General features: G+C 43.3%; 3 protein-coding genes across 3 annotated transcripts; 1 reads left to right on the top strand and 2 right to left on the bottom strand.

The window, feature by feature from the left end:
• Positions 1-346: 346 nt before the first annotated feature.
• LOC310964612 (keratin, type II cytoskeletal 8-like) lies at positions 347-3,290 on the bottom strand (the record flags this gene model as incomplete). The annotated part of the gene is made up of 7 exons (XM_083937802.1): positions 347-571; positions 657-782; positions 879-1,043; positions 1,158-1,253; positions 1,453-1,513; positions 1,599-1,807; positions 3,135-3,290. The coding sequence occupies 7 exons, from the start codon at positions 3,288-3,290 to the stop codon at positions 347-349; spliced, it is 1,038 nt and encodes a 345-aa protein (XP_083793928.1).
• Positions 3,291-3,674: 384 nt separating this feature from the next.
• On the top strand, positions 3,675-6,740 carry LOC310964737 (keratin, type I cytoskeletal 18-like; the record flags this gene model as incomplete). Its single annotated transcript, XM_083937996.1, has 8 exons — positions 3,675-4,052; positions 4,150-4,232; positions 4,324-4,480; positions 4,560-4,721; positions 4,799-4,924; positions 5,314-5,543; positions 5,853-5,887; positions 6,409-6,740. 8 exons carry the CDS (start codon positions 3,675-3,677, stop codon positions 6,738-6,740), a joined length of 1,503 nt encoding a protein of 500 aa, XP_083794122.1.
• Positions 6,741-8,510: 1,770 nt separating this feature from the next.
• arpc2 (actin related protein 2/3 complex, subunit 2) lies at positions 8,511-17,353 on the bottom strand. The gene is made up of 10 exons (XM_083937803.1): positions 17,147-17,353; positions 15,410-15,444; positions 14,746-14,858; positions 12,991-13,036; positions 12,570-12,756; positions 12,163-12,256; positions 11,752-11,878; positions 11,552-11,652; positions 10,685-10,785; positions 8,511-9,012 (listed from the first exon to the last, which is right to left on the bottom strand). The coding sequence occupies exons 1-10, from the start codon at positions 17,218-17,220 to the stop codon at positions 8,991-8,993; spliced, it is 900 nt and encodes a 299-aa protein (XP_083793929.1). The 5' UTR covers positions 17,221-17,353; the 3' UTR covers positions 8,511-8,990.
• Between the last annotated feature and the right edge of the window lie 1,243 nt (positions 17,354-18,596).

Here is an 18,596-nt window from a genome sequence, read left to right on the forward strand (position 1 = left end):
TGGTGTTACACCATCGTATCTTTTGTTTCTCGTTTTTTTCTCATCTCACGAGCTGAAAAGATTGTGAACCTGTGTTCCAGCTCATTCAAAAACTTCTCCTGTCCTGCTTTAGCTGTTCTGGAAATACTCTGACACAAATTTGTCCAGCGTCTGATAAAAAATAAATAAAAATAAACAATCCCCACTAAGCGACCACACCAGAAAAAGAGACAAAATGGTTCTCACCTCCGTTGCGCATGAGGCAGTTCATTCTTCACAGAGATGGAGCAGAAACAGTACAGGGACAGTTGTTAGTGCGAGCACAGATGCATTGTGGTCCATTTTTATATAAGCAACGTGATCCGGCCTACCTCTGCTCCTCGCCCTCCAGCAGCTTGCGGTAGGTGGCGATCTCTATGTCCAGGGCCAGCTTGAGGTTCATCAGCTCCTGGTGTTCGCGGATCTGTCTGGCCAAGTCTTGCTTGGCCCGCCTCAAGGCCTCCTCCAGCTGGGCGATGTCCACCCGAGCCTTGTTCAGGCTGTTGTCGCCCTCTGTCCTCATGTCATTGATGTTCTTCTTCAGGGACTCTTCCTAAAACGAGTGACAGAGAGAAATCTGGTTGGATGCAGAAGGTGGAGGCCTGTACTCTGGGAGGGTTTTTCTGTGTGATCACAACCTTCCTTGTGAGAGACTCCAGGTCCCCGTTGAGCCTCTGGATGTGGCGCATCAGGTCTGAGATCTCCCTCCTTAAATCACGCACTTCCTGCTCATGCTGCCCTGCATTTAAGACCATGGCATCCATCTAACGGGAGAGGGGGGACACGATTCACCAGGTCTATTGGTAACTGTAAGGAGCTGCTGGAAGAAAGCTGCGGGGTATAATACCCCTTCTCCTCACCTTTTTCTGGTTCCAGTGCTCGGCTTCCTCCCTGCTGCGGGCGGCCATGTTGGCATACTGATTCTTGAAACCCTCAACGATCTGGTCCATGTCCAGGGACCGTTTGCTGTTGTCACGTAAGACCACCGTCTCGTTCTGGACCTGTGACTCCAGCTCCTTGATCTCCTGCAGGGGGGGCAACCATATTCTTTTTAAATTTACTTCTTTTATTTTAAATTAAGATCTCCCAGAAATCACACCAACAAGTAATAGCTTGACGGAGCAGATCATCTTCATTACCTCATCATAGCCAACCCTGAGGAAGTCCAGTTTTCCCATCAGGTCCTCCAGCTCCAGAACCAGATCCACTGCCTTCAAGTGACCTTCATCTACGTCCTATCACACACATTAAACACATACATACGTGTGGCAATTGCTTCAAAATATCATATTGCCAGTTCAATCCACAAGCAAATACAATACAAAAAGGTGCCTAAAATTCTCCATACCGTAATGTTTTTCAAACCTAGAGAGTTAAAGAACGTATCAGTTTCTGATTTTTCTAGATAATTGAATGACAGGAAGCTGACAGTACCTTCTTCTTGATGATAAAGTCGTTCTCCACCTCAGATTTTTTTGAAAACTCATCCTCATACCTGAAACAAATAGAAACTGGTATGTGTCTTTGTTTTGTCATTGAATAAAGTAAAGTACTGCAGGGGTTTAGTGGGCCCCACTGACTTCCTCTTGGTGTCCAGCAGCTGGTCCTGGCTCTTGAGCAGCTCGGCCTGCAGTTTCTCGTTGTCACTGAACAAAGTCTCCACCTGCTGCTCCATCTCGTTCTCCAGATGCTTCACAATGTCCTCGATTTTCCCCTCGTAGTCCTCCTGATCCTTGAGGATCTTCAGCTTCGTGTCAAGCTTTTTGTTCTCATCCTCCAGATGTTTCACCTAAGACAGAGACACGGACAAAGGCCTGTTCAAACCAAATGAAATAAATGATTATACCCTGAGATGGTATCAAGTAAATCACTATAAGTGTGTAGGTAGATGCTAAGTGAGACATGTTAATACGATGTGGATTGTTTCTTTTCCACGCTCCATATATCTGTAACTTAAAAAGTAACATATGTATTTATTCGTCTGGTTTTTTACATCTTCGTCGTCTCACTTGGGGGAAAGGTTAAAAGAAAAGAAACAGACACAAACAAAATGTCTGGATCGATGCATTAGATTAAAAAATAATATAATAATCAATATTATGCTTTAATTTAAGGCTTATAAACTCATTTATAAATAGTTTTAAAACCAGAGGTCAAGTGTAATTAGCAGGTGTGAGAAAACAGCAGTGCGCATGCGCAGAGCTGATTGCCTACAAATGCCCAGCTGCAATTTGATTGGTTGTTGCTAAAGTCCGTTGCTTGAACCCGGCAGACGTTAATTTCTTTATTTTGTTGTTACTTCTTGTCTGTGTTTGTGTCCAGGGTTAGAAGAACAGGCTTGCCTGAACTCAGACATGTTTCTGAGGAGATTAGCAAACATGAAAGCGTCCGAAACAAATGTTTGAACCTGTCACAGCAGCCTGGGGAGAACAGGTACGTACCAAACACACTCTCACCTGCGTTAAACTGTGTTAAAATGCGAAACGACATTATGTCAAAGCCGGTTTTCAAGCTAAAACGGAACTGTGTGTATTAGTTTCACCCGGTTTACTATAAAACACACTTCACTGAGTCCATATATGTATTTCATTCAGTTTGAGTTGAGCCTTACAGGCCTCAGACTCGAAACATATCCACAAGATGGCGCCCGACATGCACCTGCAGTGTTGTTTACATGAAGTGGAGCTTGCAGAAGGAGACACTTTGCATGGCCCCGGGTCACAGAATATACTACAGCAGGCTGAGAGTCCGTGCTATTCAATACAAGTCATGCTCCAGGAGCGGAGACAGGTTTTACAAATATTACATTACACTCATTTAAGGCTTATTTAGGGTTAACTCTGAACTGTACAGGTCCCAGTGAGTGGGTGGTAAAGCAAATGAATGCATCAAATAGAGTAAATAACAAGAACATCTAAAGAATGAATGAAAAAGATTGTATTATATTCATTAATTAGAATATTTATAACCCAACACAGAAGAGAGAGGGACAAATAAAATGCACGAAATCTTATAATTTAAAGGTTTTTTGACTATTATTAATTAGGAAATACAGTTTCTATTTATTTAAAACCTAATAATAACAATAACAGTCATAACAATAATAATTTACACACCTTGTCAATCAACCTGACAAACTTGTCGTTGAGTCCAACCATGTCGTCCCTCTCCCTGGATTTGCCCGACGGGTCGATATTGTTCGCATAGCTCTTGGCGGGTCCTGTGCTGCCGGGAGAGTAGGACTGGCTGCTGTAATCTCTTGGTTTCGACATATTGCAGCTTGTGACAGCGAGATGAGACCCGAGTGTCAGGTGAGCAGTGAGTGTACCTGCAGCCCTCTGGATCGTCTACTTTTAAGGTGGACAAGGACCACCCATCACCTCCCCCAAACTCTGCATGCGTCCAATCAAGAGAGGACAAGTGCAACATCACAGCGAGAAAAATAAAAAAGTCAACATGAAATACTTGTATTTTGAGTGTGAACCAGTTTGTCCAGGAGTGGTGCTGGGCACCAGGAGCCAATGGCAGAGCTTGGGGCGGATTCATGTGTAAAAAAACAGGTATAAAACCCACCTTTACCCTTCACATCCTTTAAGTGACTCTCAAGCCTGAAACGCTCTCTGTCGCTGTCAGCTCGCTCTCATCCAGCAACAATCATGCCTTCAAACACATCTGCCAGTATGTTTGGTGGAGCAGGGGGAAGGGGCTCCAGGGTGTCTGTGGCAAGCCTCGAGGGGCTGCGCAATGTGCTGCGTAATGAGACGGAGAGAGACTCCGCTCCAGTGGCTCAAGCAGCTCAAGCAACACCTGCTGCTTCGGCTCCCCCGGCCGCGCCTGCCGCCCCCATGGACGACAAGCAAACAATGCGGGGTCTGAACGACAGACTGTCCGGCTACCTGGGCAGGGTGCGGCAGCTGGAGAAGGAAAACAGCGATCTGGAGAAACAGATTGATGACATTTTGGCAAAGAGGAAAACACCTGAGGGGCGCGCCTGGGATAAGGTGGAGGAACCCCTGGATGACCTCAAGAAGCAGGTTGGTCATCTGATTTCTTGAAACTCTTGTGTATATAATAACTTTAGTTCTCATTTTAATGATTTAAAAATAAATACACATGCAATCCTCTCCTTAGATTAAAGACATCACCAAGGACAACGCCAAGCTGCTGCTCCAGATTGACAACACCAAACTGGCGAACGATGACTTCACAAACAAGTGAGTACATAAAAAAAAAAAATGGGGTTGAATTTAGAAGAGTCAGTGGTGTTTGTGTGGATCACTGATGGGCTCCTCCACCTGTCTGCAGGCTGGACGATGAGAAAAAGGCACGCAAGATATTAGAAAGAGACCTGGAGCATCTGGTGAAGACCATCGAGGACACCAATCTGAACTGCGTGCAAACGGGGAAAGAGATTGATTCTGTGAAGGAAGAGCTCGCTCGCCTTGATCAGGAGCACAAACAGGTGACACACACTTCAAGATCAAATAAGAAAATTGTATTATGTGAAATCAGAGGGAAACTTTGAGCTTTGGCTCTTTCAGGAGGTGGATGTCCTGCGTGAGAAGATCAGGAACTCCGAGGTGAAGGTGGAGATCGAGTCTCAGAACTCCAACCTGCCTGAGGTCGTTGAAAAAATCCGCTTTCAGTACGACAGGTTGGCCAAGAAGAGCCTGAAGGACACCGATGAGTGGTACCAGAGCAAGGTATATTGTTTTCTTCTCCTCTTTCTCTCTTCAGTCCATCTCTTCTCTTTATCTCACCATTTCTGTCTTTTTTCCAGTTTGACAGCATCGAGGTGGTGGAGGCTCAAAACAACGAGGACATGCTGTCTGCAAAGTCCGAACTCAAGGAGCTGCTGAGACAGAAGCAGTCTATGGAAATTAAGATCCAGAGTGTGCACAGCAAGGTAACCACACGTAAACCTATTCACATGCAGTGCGTCACCTGTCACACTTCTGTAAAAATACAAAGTTTAAAACAAAAAAAAATCTTAAAATGTTTACTTTTCCGTCCAGAGGTGATTAAGTTGACCTGCATTCCTGAATGCCCTATCATTACACTGTAAAGGTGCTACTTTAAACCAGACAAACTATTCGTCTGTCTCCCTGCCACCTGGATCTGCTCTTGTGTCAACAACTATAAACATTAAAAAGGTCCAGGCTCCTGTGACGCCACAGCGATCTACCTTGTGTTCTGTTGGTCTTGTCTCCTTTGGTCTAATATCCAAAGACGAACTAGATTCGAGGATAGGAACCCCAAAAGAGGCTAAAAATCCATTATCTGTCTTCCTCTCAGATCATCAATCTGGAGGAGGCTCTGAGGAGCACCAAAGTGGAGTACGGTCAGCGCCTGTCCCCCCTCAACAAGATGATACTGGACCTGGAGGCGGAGCTGAAGGAGGTGAGGGAACAGGTCGAGCGCCATGGAGAAAACAACAACAACCTGCTGTGTGTGAAGATGAAGCTGGAGGCGGAAATCAATAGCTACCAGCAGCTGATGCAGGGCATGTCCCCTGACAGTGACAGGTGAGGAAACACTTCATGATGATTGTATGATGTCACAGCTTTAGATGCATCCTATTGGCTCCTGTGAAATGTTGTTGGGTTCAGATGAAGTTAATACTTGAGGTGGAAAACAACAGACAATGACCACTTTGTCCAGAAATGGCTGCAGTTTTTTGCTTCCATTTTGTCGCACTAGCTGAAAGGCTATAGTGTTTTTTTAGGTCTCATCTTGTGAGATCAAATGTCAAACTAGTTAACATAAACACAAACAACAGCATGGTTTACCTGTTTCCCACTGGTTGGCATACTTATCCTCCTCTTCCCCGACAGCTTGGAGTTTTCTTTAGAAGATGCGTGGCGTAACGGTAAGTTCTGGATCCAGCCGGAAAAACAATTTAAAATAAAATCACAAAGACGCCGGCATGATTGTGCAATGGAGATGTGCTGTTACCTGATTGAAACGTTCATCTCTATTGCAAAGAAAGACCTGGGTTAGAGGCTTTTTAATTGGCTCATTTCCAACAGGAAAGAGATCAACATGCAGAGTTAAAGCTGATCTCTAACCTGCAAATCACCTCTTGAATGAATACTTTGGAGAAACATGTGCTTCCTTGCCAAAAGGGAGATGACAAGATTGGTACCAACCTGCACCAGAAAGCAAATAAAGCGTCTTCCCCGCAATGTCCAATGATTCCCGATCGTGTCACTAAACTGCACCCAACTGTTGCTGTCACATTGCACCCTGTAACTGCATGAAATCACACCTGATTTTAACACTGCACATGAATCAGAAACGTAATGATCGGAGAAAAGATAACGTAGTCACTTGACTCTATCGTAGAATCAACATTTAGATGTAAACTCTGATTTGTCTGATTGTTTCCAGCCCAGCAAAAGCCTCTTGATAAGGTGCCAGAGCAGGAGGAAGATGTGAAAGAAGAAGCCCACGTGAAGCAGCAAAGCTCCCCCTCTGATAATCCCACTCCTGGAGCCCCTGAAGCAGACCTCAAGGATGAGAAGGTTGCCGTTGACAATGCAGCAGCTCCAGCTGCGCCAAGCAAAAAGAAAAAAACCAAGAAAAATAAGAAGCGTTCATCCTCTTCTTCTTCCTCCTCCTCTTCTTCTTCTTCCTCCTCCTCTTCCTCTTCCTCTTCTTCCTCCTCCTCTGAGAATGAAGACGAAAAGCCCAAGAAAGAGGGTGAAGCGGCCAAAGCCTGATTATTTTCATCCTATCATATCAAGCTGTTTCCTTGCTGTCGCTGCCAAAGCTGTAAATCGACTCCAGTTTTCAGTGAATAAAAGTTTGATTGGGAAAGAAAGTCGCTGAGCACGGTTTCCTTTACTCACTCTGATACATGCACATACATACACGTGGTTTTTAGTAAAATACTCTTTTACTTTCATACAATGTACTTTAATGATCACAAGATAAAGTCATTCTGGAGCAGGGAGCTTTTTCATATTTCATGATTTAGACAAAACTGATAGCTCACTATAGGGTGAACTATTAACGTTTGAAGCATCCAAGGGTAGTTGGTATGAATGCAAATGTGTATTTACTGTAGATTAAGCATATGTAAACTGAACAGATCATGAACATGTGAAAACTATATTACACTTGAAGCACTAGTCATTAAAACCCTTTGTATGTTTGAAAAGGAGCAGGAAGAAGCATCAGCTGATGATTTACATGTTAAGAACTTCAGAAAGAGACTTAAGGAAAACTGCCAAAACACTTTAATAATCCTAAATGTCATTAGCGCCCTTTATTTATATTCATCTTCATCCACTTATCGGGGGTCGGGTCGGGAGGGCAGCAGCTTTAGCAGGGGACCCCAAACTTCCCTTTCCCGGGCCACATTAACCAGCTCTAACTGGGGGATCCTGAGGCGTTCCCAGGCCAGTGTGGAGATCTAATCTCTCCACCTGGTCCTGGGTCTTCCCTGAGGCCTCCTCCCAGCTGGACGTGCCTGGAACACCTCCCTAGGGAGGCGCCCAGGGTTCATCCTTACTAGATGATCCTGAACCACCTCAACTGGCTCCTTTCAACGCAAAGGAGCAGCGGTTTTAAAATGATAAAGAAGTGATGGAGCTCAAGGATGGTTGAAGGAGGATGGTTCCCAACCAACACAGGGTTTTGTCGTGCATCAAACAAAAGGACCAGGAACTTTAGACGTTTACACAAGAAAGCTTCTAAATAAATTGTGGTAAAATAGATTTTTTAAAGCCTTTAAACCAAATTAGATAGATAGATAGATAGATAACTTTATTTATCCCCGAGGGGAATTTAGGTCATCGTAGCAGAGGTACAGAGCAATCAGAAGTACTAAAAATAAGATAAAATATAAAATACAAAATATGAACAACAATAAAATAGAAGTACAGTATCGCAGATAAATTACTATATTAAAATGTGCTATGTGGATTTTAATGTGGAAGTGAGATAAGGTGCATGTCAGTGATAGGTCACTTTGAGTAGTGTGAGTTAATTCCCTGAGTGTCGCTCAGCGTTGTTGTGCAGCGTTGTAGAGTCTGACGGCAGCAGGTAGGAATGATTTCCTGTGGCGTTCTTTAAGCAGCGAGGTTAGATGAATCTGCTGCTGAAGCTGCTCTGAAGCTCGTCCAGGGTTTCATGGAGGGGATGAGAGACATTGTCCATGATCATCAGCAGTTTTGCATCCTGTGCTCCACCACCTCCTCCAGGGTGACGAGCTTAGAGCCAACATCACACCCTGCCTTCTTTATGAGTTTGTTCAGTGTGTTCGCGTCTTTTGCTTTGAAGAAAGGCTTTGACACTTTCAAAACCAAGGTAAAGGATTTCCAGGAGACAGTACACGTTCATACATCTTATTTTCTACGCATTTGTTTGCTTTAACCTGTAAAATTGTCAACAGAATAAGTATGAGAGTAAATCTAAAGGGAGAAGGTTCTGGGACACCTAAGCAGTTACACAAGAGTCACAGAATCAACACAGTACGACCAGAGTGATGCTTTTTTTTTGTAAGTGATTTATTTTATTCTTTCAAATGACAATGGTACAGACGACACGACAGCACAGAGAGGGAGGGGAGAAAGGGGGGGTGGGAATCATCCAATACATGGATATTCATGTTGAGGGGCAAGCAAGAGTACCAAATGGAGTAAAAGATATCGTATCAAAAATGTCAATTTTTTTCATATATATATTTATATAGGACTAATAATTCTCTTTAACTACGCAAAGCAAGGAATGCCCTTTTTCCCATTTATCTGGAGCTTTTCCTAAGTAGAGCCAACATTATTATTCATTCAAACAAAAAAAAAAAAAAAAGAGAGACTGGACACGTTTGGGGGCCGGGCGGGGGCGTTTGGAGGCGTCCTGGAGTCCTGTCCGATGTGGCGTTGAGTCCCGGTGTTACACGCATTTGAGCGTGTCCACGGGGGTTTGGGTTTCTCTGGTGAGGGGGGGCGGGATAGGGGGGGTCAGCCTCAACGGGAGAAGGTCTTTCCACTGAGAAGTCAAACAGAAAAGATTTTAGGAACAGGTGGATTTGCTTTCTGAGCGTTTCTCGTAAAACCAACACTAGATACGTTATAATAGATCTGTCGGCCAGTGTGTGTTTTCTGATATGTGCCGATGTGAGAACTATTTTTACAAAACACGTAAAGATGCTCGGGCTGATTACAAGAAGTGTCATGAGTCTGTTTTCATTCATTCATCTTCAACCGCTTGTCCCTGTCGGGGTCGCAAGGGGCCTGAGCCGATCCAAGCCGGCATCCTTACTTAGAATTTGACTGAGACTGAGAAGGTTTCTTTTATTTAGTCTATAATTTCTTGGCATTTATAGAATTGTTTGACAAAGTAATTCATTGTATGCATTGTGTTAAATGTTTTATTATTAAATTTGCGCGAAGTCCACTTGGAAATAAGGTGAATTTCATTCCCAGCCTTATAAATGCGCTACATCGGCGGCCACATCAGTAATCAGTGAACGTTTCACCTCTAACATCTGTGTCCTACTCTAAAATCCCAGATCACTGCATATGTATCTGTCATTTTTCTATGTCCTAGTCCACGCGAACACGGGTAGTTTTGAAGCTGGTCACGTCTAGAGCGCTCCACACGTCTGCATGGATACGACTGACTGTGTGCCGTCGCACAGTGTGATGTCAAACAATATCGACAAGAAATTGCAGTTTTCCTCTGTTTTCCTCGGTTTTCCTATCCACACATGACTGCTGAAAGTTCACCCTGGACTCAGGCTCCGTTCTCAGGAGCCCACGACTGCGGTGACGCGTGGATGAAAGGCCGAACCGTGCAGAGAAACACGCAGTTTCCAAAGTCCCTGCGTTCGTGTGGACGGCCCTTAAAGTAGCTGAACCAGGAAACAGAACAGACTGTTACCTTGTACGTATTAAAACAAGGTGTTAACAGAATCGTTAATCTCTTTGGCTGACAGCACGTAAACCACTGTAATATGCCTTTAATCTGTGGGCATACTCGGCAGTTAGACAGTTAGATAGTGATACTCGTGTGATGACACCTCCTCCTCCTCCTCCGTTCTACATTCCTGAGAATTTCTTAGCTGACGTCTTTTGCCAATCCCAGAATTCCCGTGAAACGTTTCGGCCTCTCCGAAACTACTTATCCGTGTTACACGTTAACCACAGAACAAACAGTCTCCGTGCTTCAGACGATATATATATATTTCACAATTATTTCAGCGCTAAAAGCTAAAAAACACCGTCTGTGCCGCTGTTGTAAAAATTCCTCCCTGACTCACTTCAAACACTAAAAACAGTGGGAGCGAACACACCTGGAAAACACACACGAAAGGAAAAATAGATCCAGATTTAGCTTTAAGATAATACACCATCTCTGCATTTTCATTTCCTTCTAACTGAAAAAACAGTCCCACAGACATAACCATGCTCACAGTGCGTGAACATTACTAATTGAGATCAGTGCAACGGGCAGAGATGAGGCTGGAAACACTGGTTAAGGAGCTATTAAATTAAATAAAGTCTGTTAAATGAAGCTCAAATAAAAAATAATTGGATGGAAATCCTAAATTCGGATTTGAACACGGATTCCTGGCGCTGCACGTTGCGGTTAACCACCTGAATCTGAGCAGCGGTGTGTAAAACGAGCGGCGGGTGTCAACGGAGCAGAGGCTACTCACGAGATGGTCTTCATCTCCTTCTTCTCGGCGTCGGGGCGAGCGCGGTTCAGCACCTTGAGGAAGTCTGACGTCTTGGCCCTCATGCGCGTGTGAATGTAGGCCTGTGGAGGAGATGACGTTAGGCATGAGCGCGAACAGAGTGCAGACATTGTTCATTCATCGGACACAGAGATTCACGCGTCACCATTTTGTGTTTCAGTATCTTAAGACAATTTCAAACGGTTGTTTCGACAGAGTATCATCGCCCACGCAGACTCCCGGCTGTCTGAGGCAAAAACATTCATCATACAATTCTATTATCTGCAGACTGACACACGCCTCTGACACGTGAGTCATCCAAACAGTGGCTCTGATTAGGGTTTACAGTCGAGTCCATTTGAAGGATGTCTTTTTTTGTGTACATAAACGCCCACAGACTTCCTTAAAAGCCCGTATGAACACTGATCAGGCCCTTTGTTTGATCTCATCTGTGCATGACTGGCTTTCAATTTTGGAGAAAGAGGATGGAACTGAACCCTCCCTGACAGAGGAGGACTATGACTTGTTTGTAGCCTGTGATTAAAGCAGACTTAGTGCGTGGCGTGAGCGTTCGACAGGTGCTGAAGCCTCAAACTCTCAATCAGGGCAGCCCAACCCTGCTCCTGGAGGGCCACTGTCCTGCATGTTTTAGGTTTCTCCCTGCTCTTACACACACTTACACCTGTGACGAGCTTCAGCTGCTTGATAACGAGCACATCATTAGATTCAGGTGTGTTGGAGCAGAGAGGAACCCAAAAACATGCAGGACAGTGGCCCTCCAGGAGCAGGGTTGGGCAGCCCTGCTATAGATTGTTTCTAATGTTTTGGTTCTGGTTCAGTTCAACTCACCTTGGAGCACTTTATGTGGTAGTGCAGGTAGTCCCTGAAGGTGTGGATGAGGTTGATGGTGTTGTCTCTGGCATTGGCATTGGTGTGACGCGGGAACAGCACTGAGAACATCATAGAACAGTGCACATACACACATGAGTATCAGATTAGGTAAATGATTATAGTAGCAGAGCCTCAACCAACTCTTAACAGGTACTGACCAAAAGTGATGTATCCAATGTTGTCCCCGACAGTGGCGTCTGTGTCCTTCAGCTCCAGCGGGGGCTCCCTGTGGCTGAACAGCACCTGGGGGGCTGTGTGGCTGGCTCGCCGACCCTCTCTGAACTCCTACGCACAGAACAAGTAAGGGCACTACATTAATGCTACGCTCTTACTTCATCAGCCTTGTGGTCACACCATATAAATAGATACAGGAGCTATTTCTATTGTGCTTTTTGAGGAAGTGACACTAGATAGAAATTAAGGAAGAAAAGCTCATTTTTACTGAGCTGAATGGACAGAGCCGATACTGGGTTTTGATTCGGTTTAACTCTCAGCCGTTTTGCCACCGGCTTGTCGACTAGCTTGCTTCAGTCTACCTCACTTCATGTGCGAGTGTCGCCCTCACGCACCTGCATGAAGACTTTGCCGATGATGACGTCGTCGTCGTCTTTGAACACCGTGCTGAACACCACCGTCACTCTGTCTTTCTTGGCCTCCAGATACCTGCGGTAGAACGAACGCATCAAAGGTTAAAATGAGAGATAAATACAGTTTCCAATACGGGAGAGAGCTACTAGAGAATTGTATCAATCCACAGGGCTGCAAATATTCTTTTAGATGTGTACCATTAAAGGCAGCAGAGCCATGATCGACCTGTTATTATTTAATATGCCAACTTGGTCACATTTTATATACTGTATATCATGTTTCTCAAACTAAAAGACACCGTCCACATAAAGGAATTGGACCAACTCTTAACTTCTGCCTCTATTAGACACCCGTAAGTGAAAGCTTTCAAAGTCTCCCCCACACGTACATGGACTCATCCTCTCTGTAGTGGACCACGGCCCTCTTCTCGCCCTCTTTGCCCTCTTCCTGGAACTTGAAGTACTTTTCAAAAACCGAGGCGAAGCAGTTCCTCTTGAGCATCCCCGCCTGGTGGACGACCTCGTCTTTATTGGCCGGTAGCGCTTCCAGGTCGTAGAGGAGGGACACGTTGTAGCCTTGGAGGAAACCAAACAGAAATGGAGCGATGAGGATTAGAGATTGTACAAAATCAACACTACTTCTCACTTGACAGTTTCCTTTTACAGGAACAAGTGAGACAACAGATACTGGGAAAAGATGCTGTAGAAATGAGGAACAAAGTGGCTGCGACGTGGTGCAGGGATCTTAAAACTGACCCGATGTACGCAGTCTAACAATCCCAAGCAAACGGTAACTTTGTGAGAACTTACCAGCCTCTGTTGAAACCAGGAAATTCCCATAGACCCTCTTGAGAAGCTGTAATCAGAAATATGACCTTTAATTGCATCGCACTTGTCCAAACACAGAATAACCACAACACAAAGGTAAAAGAATAGGAGCTTAAAGGTCTAAAATGTAAATCTCAGGTCACAGGAAATACATGTAATCCAAAAGACATGCACGTGTTCGGTTCATTGATGACTCTAAAAATTGCCCTTAGGTGTGAATGGCTGTCTGTCCCTGTTTGTCTCTATGTGCCCTATGATAGACTGGCATCCTGTCCAGGGTGGACCCGCCTCACGCCCAATGTCAGCTGGGATCGGCTCCAGCCCCCCTGAGACCCCGACCCCGGGATAAGCCGTTGAAGATGAATGAATGAATACAGGGAAGCAGAAGTGTAAAAACCTGGACACTGATTTAAGATCTTGTATGTTTTGCGTGATAAAGCTCCGGAGGTAGACCCCGGTGCTGCTACTTTGATGCTGAAATAGAGAAGAGTCCCTTGAGTTAGGGAGACTGGTGATTAGGTGCTTTCTTGTGTTTAACTGGTCATTTTAAAGCCATCCTTTGACATTCAAATATTTTAACACTACAGTGATTTCCGTAGCCTGTGGGAATCCCCCGAGACAAAGCCGGCGGTTCAAGAGGAGACAGCAGAAATAAAAAGAAACAAACTCGCCGTACAACAAAAGGCTGGAACTATGTGTGTAATTCAACAGCACGGGGGCCTCCTCTCTAATGGATACCTGTCATTGCGGAATGAATGTAGACGCCGCGGATATATGCAAATCAAACTGTGGTATGGTGATAATCCGCCACCAGTTGTAAACATCGGACAGAGTGTAGTATGTTGTGTTCTTCCTCTTTTTTATTTGAGCAGCGAAGCAACATACGTCAAGTAAAAACCGGATCAGAATATGTGAGAACACTCACCCCTCCCTCCCCTGACTGTTTCTAAATAGACTTTTCAGAGGCTGAGTAAGTGAATGCAGCGCTGCCGAACCATTCACTTATCCCTCTGCTCTTGAGTTTTAGGGAGCAAGGAGGGAAGTCGCTGGACGGCAGCCAAGACCTTCATACACACACACACAGTGGCTGCTGTTCACAGTCAGCACTTCCTCGCCTGGGGTGAGTCACACAAGCTCACTTCCTGTTTCTGCCACAGGCCTCAGCAGCTGCTTTCTTCCTTACATGGCAACAGAGCTCATGTGGTAGAGATGTGTGTGTGTGTGAGTGTGTGTAGACTGCAATCAGGACCCAACTTTGCTTTTTTGAAAAATACCTGACACCAAATTGAGATAAAAACCTTATCAGCTTTCCTGCGTATTAGTGACAATGGTTGTATTGTTGCGGCTCTGCGTGTTTGCACAGCGACTGCAGTTCAAGAGGTAATTATCATAGTAATCTAAAGTATGTCATGCAAGCAACTGTGCATGACCTGTCACCACAAACCAAACCAAAATCACATTTTAAAAGACGTTTAAACTCAAGTTTCAGACCTAAAAGACTCTAAACGATTACATAATTAAGGCATTAAGATTTTTCCAAGACTTTCAGACACATTAGCTTTTGTTATTTTGTGATTTTGTTTATCTACAGTATGTGAACCTGTGTTGAGGGACGTGAAAATGGGTATTTCAATTTTAAAAAAACACACAGAACTGAGTTTTCTTGAGGCCCTGTGTGTGTCTGGGCACGCAGAGGAACATTTTCCAGATTCTTCATTTCCCGTTTGTGTGCCGTACCTCGTCAGCCCCGTGCTCCTGCAGCTCCTTGTAGAACTTCAGGGAGATGCTGACCATAACTTTGGTCTTGTCCCCGTTGGGGTTTGAGATGTGGTACAAGACGCCATCGAAATCTGCAGCAGAGATGAACAGCAGGTGATTAATGAGGGACGACCGCCTCACCTTTCCTTCCTTCCTTCCCTCCCTCTGGCAACTTGACACACTGGCACATTTTGTACACGGAACGATTGTGCCACCTTCATTAGCAACCTCTGTTCATGTCAGTGCGTAAGATTATTTCAGTCAATTTCACATGGGAGCTGAAACCCCCTGTGTCATCTAGCAGCGATTACTGGCAGGGCTGAGCGTGTGCAACAGGTTGATTTCATAATAGGAAGATAACTGGTGTGATGACAGCAGCACCAAACACAGTATTACCTCCAGTCATAATAAATAGTAATTTCTAGATCACCTCAAGCATCGTCTTCTGCATTATATGTTCATATCGGAAAACATATATATATATATATATATATATACATGTAAATATAAATAATGTAATTACACTAAAAAGACAACCAACCAAGCTGTTAGTCAGTCATGTGGTCAGATCTAAACAAGGACATTCACAGGAATTACAGACAGTATAAATTCAGCTGTTAGATAAAATATGATATAATCTCACCTGCAAAGGTCACATCGACTGCCTCTGGCTTGGTTCTGCAAGGAGAAAATAAAATTAGGAGATGCATAAAGAGAATAGTCATACGTTGTAATGTCACATCATTTATATGACACTGTAAATCTTTCCCTCATAACCGCAAAATCAACTTTCAAGCAAAAATGCCAATTATTACCTACATCCTGCTTCTAAACATACAATAGCAAATGTAACACCATTGGGTTTTGCACTGTTCATGAGGACATGTATTTTTAAAACGTTGGGCTTTAGGAAAGGGATTTTTTTTACTATTCTCTGACATTTTATAGATTAAACAATTAGTCAATCAATCAGGAAAATAATCTGCAAATCAAATAGATTATGAAAATAATGGTGGTTGCATCCACGCCAAAAAAATAATTTAAGTCAGTTTTATTTATAGTGCCAAATTATAAGAAAAGTTATCTCAAGACACCAACATGTAGAGTAGGTCTAGACCACACTATATGACTTATTTATGATTTACAATTCCTCCATGAGCAGCAGTAAGATGCACCATCTATAAAAATAAGAATATTTACAGTATTTATCCAGCAATCACGCAGTGGCAACGAAACCTTCTAACAGGCAGGGTCGTCAAACAGACCCAGAACTCTGTCGGACTGCCATCTGTCTGGACTTGTACGTGGTCACAAACCAGTTACTCTGATTTCAAGCTAAAACTTTCTGTTTTGGTCCAAATGTTGTTTTTTTCTGTCTAAAATCTTTGGGACTTCAAACCATAAACATTCATATTTTGTGCTTTAATGAATCACCTTTGACATGATCATCTTTTATTATACCAGCAGACCACTATTCAGGGGTGTCCAGTGAGTTATAAATGAATACTTCTAACAGGAGGATGCTGCAGCAGCTTGTCCGAAGTGCACACTGCGCATGCTCCAGGAGCGGACTTGACTCAGCTTGACTACAGGAATGCGGAAGTGGGGGAAAGGGGCGACGGTGCAAGTGTTTGCCATTATAAAAGGTGGAAACTCAAGACGTTAACATTATACAGGCGATTTGGCCTCATGATTTTATATTTCAATTTGTTGTTGTTGTTTTTTATTTATATTTATGTCTTTACGTGTTCGGAACAAATAAACAAATACTAATATTACCAGCGCTGTCTTGTTCAAATGCGTTTATTATTATTATTATTTTATTATTAAATAGATGTAATATAAACATTGCTTTTCTGACATGTTCCAGAGTTATGCACAACGCCAAAATGTGTTTCTAAATGTATAAATAATTACATTCATTAAAATGCAAACAAAAACAGAAACACCTGACGTGTCAACAACCTTACTCCTTAAATTAAATATATATATCATATGTTTCCGGTCAGTGGTGGCAAAATAACCTTTATTATCTTGTTTTTTCACCATAACAGGAGATTAATAATTAAATAAAAAAAAAAAAAAAACAATAATAGGGGTTACAAATTGTGGCAGTGGCACAGCACCGCCCGTGCAGACACACCCCAGCTTCAGGCAAACCAGTCCCGGCGGATCGGCAGGATACCTCCGTGTGTGTTTAAGCGTTTTCACGACAAAAACGACCACATATGTGACTTGTGCAGAGCTGCAAACGCGTATCAGCTGCACCCTAAACCCCCTCTACACCATTAAACGCAGCCACCACGTCCAGTAAAGACGCTAAAGGGGAAGCTAGCTGACGTTAGCATCGTTAGCTCAGGTGTAACGAGCGATTTCTCACCCGTTTGATGCGCCGTCGAACTTCAACGACAGCGTCTCTTCTATGATACGGTTGTTGATTTCTAACAGGATCATCGCAGCGGACACCGGTGTGGAGGAGAGAAGGGGCTGATCGGTGCCTGTTTGGTGGGATAAAAACCTCTTTGGGTCAAATTCTGCTAGATTTTTTCCTTCCCTTTGACAGAACAAACCGCTTCCGTCGAGGCTCCTTCCGCCTGTCACTTCCGCGTATTTTACACTCAGGACCCCAGAAGATGAAGGCGCCCGCAATGCTGCCTGAAATCAATTCGTAACGACGATATTGATGGGAATCAAACGGGTTTGTTACTGATTTAATGGATGACGGAGATTATCTATTTAGTTGTGAACCCCCCCACCACCACCACCACAGCGACTTCCTGGTTGATCCAATACCAAAAACTGCAGTTCTCCGAGTGTCCACTAGGAGTAGTTTGCACAACAGAGCAGCTTCTCATTGACCCCCTTGTTAGACAGGTTGTTTTCACAGCATCATTAAACCTGTTTAAGGCCTGGTACTAAAAAACATTCAAGTCTGTATGTTTAGGTCATATCTCCATGACAACACTGAGGGGTGTGAATGTTTCTATACCAGGCTAGTTTTTATTTTATTGCAGGTTAAAGTGTATGAATAATTAGGGATGAGCATGCTTACTCCATCATCTCAAACTGGACCGCGCTCATTCGTGTGGTGGTGTCACTATAAGAGACGAGATGTTTGATCTTCGATCAACTGAACCAACAAACGGTTTAGGAAAACACTGTGTTAACGTTAGCTCTGTTATGCTAATTAAATAGCCGCACCATTTAGTTGTGACCCCTTTTGCGTGAAACAAATATATATATATATATAAAAATATACAGTATACCATATTAAATAATAACTTTAACTGAACAACAAGGTCATTCAAAGTGCTTTACATAAAACATTAAAAGCCTTGGAAAGAAACACATATAAAATGACATAAAGATAAAATAATAACAATAAATCTGAATAAAAACAAGCAATTAAAATAATTTAAGTCAAATAAAACTAAGAATATTGAAGGAATAGAGGTTAAAGTGCAGTAAATAAATGGTTTTGTTTACTAAAAGGGAGATTTTCTGGGAGTTTGTTCCAGATATTGAATTGAATTGATATGTGGTGCATAAAAAGTGACCCATTCGGTTTAGGGCATCATTAATCAGTAGTAAACCCATAAATGGACACCTATCAACTGAAAGCATCTTGCTTTTTGACCAAAAAAAACAAAAAAAAAAACATAATTATACGCTCTGTCCAATGTGGCGTATATTAACAGAACCTCCTATACCTATATATCTTTAATTTCTTATTTTATTTTACAGTGTCCCCATATATTTGTCCTTGTATGTTATTGCTGCTTTAAGGTAAATAAAATGTTGCTCTTTTCTATTAGATAAAGGCCACAGCT

This window comes from Echiichthys vipera (genome assembly GCF_963691815.1).
Source record: "Echiichthys vipera genome assembly, chromosome: 23".
Taxonomy (NCBI): domain Eukaryota; kingdom Metazoa; phylum Chordata; class Actinopteri; order Perciformes; family Trachinidae; genus Echiichthys; species Echiichthys vipera.

What these genes read in the sequence shown, in the direction of transcription:
- arpc2 (XM_083937803.1), bottom strand. Translation starts at nt 17,220, where the DNA reads ATGATCCTGTTAGAAATCAACAACCGTATCATAGAAGAGACGCTGTCG. An exon ending in TTCGACGGCGCATCAAACGG is followed by an intron (nt 15,445 to 17,146) that starts GTGAGAAATCGC and finishes TTCTCCTTGCAG; the next exon opens with AACCAAGCCAGAGGCAGTCG. An exon ending in CATTGGATACATCACTTTTG is followed by an intron (nt 11,653 to 11,751) that starts GTCAGTACCTGT and finishes TGATGTTCTCAG; the next exon opens with TGCTGTTCCCGCGTCACACC.